The sequence below is a fragment of the Macadamia integrifolia genome, chromosome 14 (assembly GCF_013358625.1).
Source record: "Macadamia integrifolia cultivar HAES 741 chromosome 14, SCU_Mint_v3, whole genome shotgun sequence".
Taxonomy (NCBI): domain Eukaryota; kingdom Viridiplantae; phylum Streptophyta; class Magnoliopsida; order Proteales; family Proteaceae; genus Macadamia; species Macadamia integrifolia.
In genome coordinates this window covers 7,342,710-7,348,709 of record NC_056570.1, presented here as the reverse complement: position 1 = coordinate 7,348,709, position 6,000 = coordinate 7,342,710, and the positions used below count along the sequence as shown (strand labels likewise).

At 36.0% G+C, this 6,000-nt stretch overlaps 1 protein-coding gene across 1 annotated transcript; it reads left to right on the top strand.

Moving 5' to 3' along the window:
• Nucleotides 1–496: 496 nt before the first annotated feature.
• Nucleotides 497–1,550, top strand: LOC122062061 (probable membrane-associated kinase regulator 6). Its single transcript, XM_042625701.1, has 2 exons — nt 497–1,256; nt 1,345–1,550. Exons 1-2 carry the CDS (start codon nt 593–595, stop codon nt 1,374–1,376), a joined length of 696 nt encoding a protein of 231 aa, XP_042481635.1. The 5' UTR covers nt 497–592; the 3' UTR covers nt 1,377–1,550.
• The last annotated feature ends 4,450 nt before the right edge of the window (nt 1,551–6,000 follow it).

Below are 6,000 nucleotides of genomic sequence, written 5' to 3'. Positions count from 1 at the left end.
CCCCCCCCCCCCCGCCCAATGTAAAATGACCTATATGGATAGAAGATAAAGACATATTGTGTGGGACACTATTGGAGGTTGCACTCCCCCACAAATACCGCTCTCCCAATATTTTATGGCTAGTGCTGTGGTGCATGGGGGACTAAGGAAGCTTAAAAGAGCAATAGAAATTCCCCACCTTTGTAAGGGTTTGCATCTTCACATCATAAAAGGCAAGTCGATAATTGTCCAAGGAAAAAGATCCTCTCTAATTATTGGGCAGCCCATGGATTCATCTAAGGGTGGGGAGGACCTGGGGTGTGCACCGATGCGTTGGGGTGCATGTTCAGGTCCTCCCCACCCTCGGATGAGTCCTTAGGCTGGCCCCATAATTAGTAGAGTGTATCGACTTTTTACATACCGTTTCACAACCATATGTATCATTTTTCTTTCACAAATACCCCTCTAAAGGTGAGCAGGGCTCCATATATTCCCATTTCCCCCATCCCTAATCAACAACTATATAAGTATAAAGGCTTCTCTTTCCGGTCTCCACACCCTTCACAAATCTTGAAGAGAATATAATCTCCTTCCTATTCCTTCTTGAATTTGGATGGTGAGAGTAGTAGCAGCCATGGAAAGCTCACAACCTCCTCTCTCCATTGAGAGCTTCTCCCACAGCTGGTTAATCAACTTCAGACCCTCTTTCGATGATTCCCCCATAGCAGACGATCCATACGATGAAACTTCTTCCTTCATAGACTTGGATCCAAAGTTGACACCTTCCAAGAGATTCTTATCATATGCCCATGATTTCAGCTTCGATTCCGATTTCTCTCACTCTCCTGTATTCCTTGTTCACGCCGACGAACTCTTCTCTAATGGCCTCGTTATGCCTATCTTCATAAACCCATCAAAAATGGAGGGCCCGGACTCCATTAAAGCACCACCACCAGAGGCAACCATCTCTGAATTAAAGGAATCATCAGGAGCTTTGATTTCTTCCCATAAAGATGGGAAGATAGAGTGGAGATTCCTGAGGAGTTGCAGGAGATCTTCAAAGTCCATATTCCACAAGTACGTGAGTTTCCTCAAGCCTCTGTATCAGAAAGTACGAAGCTCTGGAAGGGCTCGTAGTACAAGTAGAACAGAGCCCATTGAGGGAATCCATGAGAATTCATTTCCTCGAGAGGTCTCTGCTCGAAACAGTTCTTGTTGTTCAAATACTGATTGCTGTGACATTGATGAGGCCGTCCTCCATTGCAAGAAATCATTTGGTCAGTAAGAACTCTTTGGTTCCTCTGTTTTCCTTTTTAATTTTCAGAATTTGGGATAAAAATTCCTTCTTTTTTTGGTTATTTGCAGAAAAGGGTGGGAGACTTCTGCAGAAAGGATGAACGACAGACGAAGAAGAGAAGAAGAAGACTTGCTTTCCCTCCCCCACCCTCCCCTCCCCTCTCTCTCTCTCTCTCTCTCTCTCTCTCTCTAGAATTATGGGAACTATACTGTAATAGGAAAGATAGGAAAGGGAATGTCTGAAGTAGATCCTAACAGTATAATTTTATCTTGTACAGGTTGTTTTTTGGCATCTATCTCCTTCTTCCTCACCCATTTGCTGTCATCTTTTGATGATAATTTATATTTTTCTATTAATTTTTTAGTCATTTAAGGTAGGAGAAGGTTCATGGTTGAGGCCTGGCGATTCTGAATTTCCCACTAGAGAATGAACATAAAATAATTACCCTCCATTTATATAATTTTTGTTCTTATTTTTTATAATTATCCTCTTCCTATAGGTAGGAAAAGTTCCAAAAAGAGTAGAATCTCCTCCTTCCTATTGGAGTCTTTACTTTGGTAAGTAAACTAAAATAGTCAAGAAAATCAGATTTCTTATTAAAAAAAAAAATTTCTTTTATTATTAATTTGTCATTGTCAACATTATTGGAGAGGTCACCTATATTAGTAATTCTTGTGGTATGACAACTAATTATTTAGACTTTAAGGCTACGTTTGATAACTCTTCGGGAGAACAGTTCTTTTGTTCTTCAGGAATAGAAGAATTGATAAAAAAGTGTTTGGGCATATCGGTTTGTTCTTCTGTTCTCGGAGAATGTAGTGGACAAATTTGAGAAACAGTTCCTACCATGTTCTGCGGTAGAAGACTGTTCTGCTGACTGTTCTACGGTGATTGATTCCAAAAGGGACATTTGTGGGTGTAGAAAGTTTACCATGATTTCCTTGTACAAATAACAGTAAGGACCCCATTTTCCTTCAACCATGGTGAAAAAGAATCCCTTCACCACAGACATCTAAACGACTAAATCCTAATTGAATCTAGAAGGGTATTTGTGGGTGTAGAAGTTAGTGATAATGCTCACATAGTCGCAACACAAGTAGAGAAGGGTGGAGCAAAGCTAGTCCTAATATTAAGGTTAAGTTTGTACATCCCTTATTTTTATGACAACTTATCAGTAGAAAGCTTCCTTATTAAGAAAGACAAGGGAATAATAGAGGGTAAATCAATCTCTCTTTCTCTCTCTATTTTACTGATTGTGGTGATACCCTTAGTTTTCCCTTGAATAATGTACATATCGCAGTTGTAAGGTCACAAGTGCTTAACACCAAAAGGAAGACATAAGCAGTGTTTGGTCATTTTATTCTTTTCTTTTTTGTTCCTTTGCCGACATGGTAAAAAATTATTATGATGGTATTAGTTTGGACTTTCACTATAGTAAGAGGCATCTTGAAAAAGTTGAATGGTGAAACAAGATTCATGGGGCCAACCCAATCAATATAACTATTTTAATTGATGAGGTGGACTTCAGATCCTCTCCAGTAGTACTAGAGACTCAGCACGTATCTGACGGTTAAGAGGACTTGAGGGTACGTGCATGTGTGTTGGGGTGCATACCCCAGTCCTCGTTGTTGTCAGATGTGAACGAGGCCTACAATGGCATGGGAGATGATCCGGTTTCGAAAATGTGTACATGTTATCATGAAAGTGGTGAATCAAGAAGTTATAACATCCATTTAATTGTCCCTCAGTCTTATTCCTAAAAGTTATTTAATGCAAAGGTAAAAAGGGGATTTTAAATTGTTGAGAGTTATTTATTGTAGTATTTATGTGAAATAAAATGATTTATTCCCCCTACCCAGGGAAAAGGGAAAGTGTAGATCATATTCTCGTACGATCTGATTCATACACATGAAATCCACCACCCAACTTTTTCTTGTGTAGGTCAATCTCATACGAGAATGGTTCTCGCACGAGAAGCTTATCCACTCTCTAGATCATACTTAAAAGGAAAAAAAGTTCGGTGGGAAGGGAGTGTATCATACTTAAGGGCAAAAAGTTAGGTTACTACATTTTTTTTCATCTACCTTTTTGTTTGCAAGTGTAAAACAATAAATAATAGGTAGTGGGGGGACGGGGGACGGGGGGTGGGGGAACTTTTAATCCATAGAATTTGAATCTCCAATTGGATTGAGAAAAAATATTTCAGATCCAAGATTCCAATCATAGCATATAATCAACTTAGAATCTCTTCATCCGGTGTGGTAGAAAACTTTCTGAACAATATATTAGGTGCCATTGGGTGCTCAAAGCAAAGAATGATGAAAATTCCATCTTTATGATAGGACAACTCTTTCTCCCAATTATAGGCAGTACAGTTTTGTTAGGAAGAGATTTGCTCTTCTAGAATTTAGAATTATATATATATAGAGAGAGGTTTGGTGACTTCTAAAGGGCAAAGGGAACTTTTGATTGTGATTAAACAAACCTTAGGATTGAGGTATAATATTTTCTCATGTGTAGGGCCATGTCCCTTTTGTTATTCAAGGACCCCTCATATTGGGAATATATTCTTCCTTCCCCCCAAAATATAGAAAAGCCCATGACCTAATGGCCATATTGTTGGTAGTTGCTCTAGAAATTCAGTCTTTGAGTGTACATGTGATAAGAATTTCATAAAATTGTTTCCTCTTCTACCAAAATCTTAGGTCATGTGGCCCAAGACTGATAACGTAGTGTTTGGTACCATTTTTTAGGTAAATGTGTTAAACTTGAACACATCATAAAATGGATCTCATTTATTATTATATTATTATTTTGGGGGAGAAAGATTTAGGGTGGCCTAATTAAGACCATACATTCCTTAATCATATATGCCCATGCAATCATAGAGATGGGATCCATCTTACATGCATTGGGGGAGCCTGTAAAAGGAAGAAAAGGAAAGAAATAAACAAATCCATAAAGGGTTTCTTTATTGATATTTTTTAAGTTGTTAAATAATTTATTATCTTATTTTATTTTTCTTTTAGTGCAGCACAATTTTTCTTTCAAAAAGGAGAAAATTCTATCATTTCACATGTGTATTCGAAACACGTTCAAGAAAACAATATTTCTTAAAATTAATTTTAAGATAGTTTTTTACTTTGATTTAAAGATCTCTTAAGAATAAGTCAAGGGTAATCAAAAGAAGAATATTACATATTTAAATACATCTATAGAGGTGTCATTGAGACACTCACGTCAATAATATCGGTGAATCCATTTGATAGAGCCTAATGCTTATCTCATTGGTCAAATTTTAATTCAAAATGATCATGTTATATGAGGCAAGATTCAAAACTTCACTTAGAATTATGAAAATTTTAAAAAAATAAGGGGAAAAAAACCTATATTGTTTGCAAACTATTACATATTTTAGATTACAAAACATTAACTTTTGAATTATTTTTTTGTTCCTCACGCATATTCATATTAAACCAATAAATCTTTTATGATGGGTGTCAAAATCCTGTAATAATAAATCCACCTCACTAATCGAAGTTCACTACATAGCAATAAGTAATGGCCTTATGAAATTAATTTCAATTCGCACTTACATTTTCCAGGTAATCGTTTGGAAAATTCAATATAGCATTAGTAAGTTTCACCCGCCTTTATCTAGGACGCATTTTTTCCACAAAAAAAAATTTAGGATGCCTTTGTTTCACTGTACAATATTTTATCAGATTTTTTTAAAACCAATATAAAACTATACAAGAATTCTTTTTTTTTTTTAATGCAATATAAGAATTTGAAAGAGCGAATATTTTCTTGAAATACTACAAAAAAAATTTAAAAAATATATAAATTTAAATATATATTTTTTCAAAAATAGTAATCATATATGTCTTGATCATTGGCACTCTTAACACCCATGGAAGATTTCACAGCCCACCCGCCCCCCCCCCCCCCCAAAAAAAAAAATCTTATGGCTAGATTCTTTCCTTTTAATCATGCAAATGTGTTTATTGGTCATATATGATAAACAATATATTCTAATATTTATAAATAATAAATATTTCTTATAAAATATTTATGGTGAAAAAAAATGCAGCCTTGTCAAGTTTCATTTTGATTAGATTTTGGTCATATTATTGAAAGAAATCACACACACAATTATACTAGATCTAGTTATGGTAAATCCTCACTCGCCTTCCATGAACTAAAATTTAAAAATCTACTTTGCTGCAGCCTATGTGTATATATATATATATATATATATATATATATCTGGTTGCTGAGAAAGTGAGAAAGGAATAGAGTGAGACTGTTTGGGTTTGGTTGGCCAATGCACAATTAAACCATTAGGTGGTCCTATGATACAGACAAATGGTGACTCCACAGTTCACAGATGAGCATTGATACAATTAATTGTGGGGCATTACTGTGGCATGTGGGGAATGGAGATGACACCATCAAGCATCTTCCCAACAACTAAAACTTCATTTGCAATCTCTTTCTTCCCCTCGTGGCTTCTGAAAGTAAAGGCTAAGGTTATGGCTAAGCCGGTAAAGGGTGTCAATCGGTTGGTTCAGTTTATTTTCGATCTATTATTAAGTTAACCTAAAAATAGATCGTTAAGGAAGTTTTTGGTTTCAGTCTGGTTTAGTCTGGTCTCTTATCGTTTTTTGTCATCAATTCTACATAGGTCAGTCCATTTTCGAGTTTACACATATACATCAGTA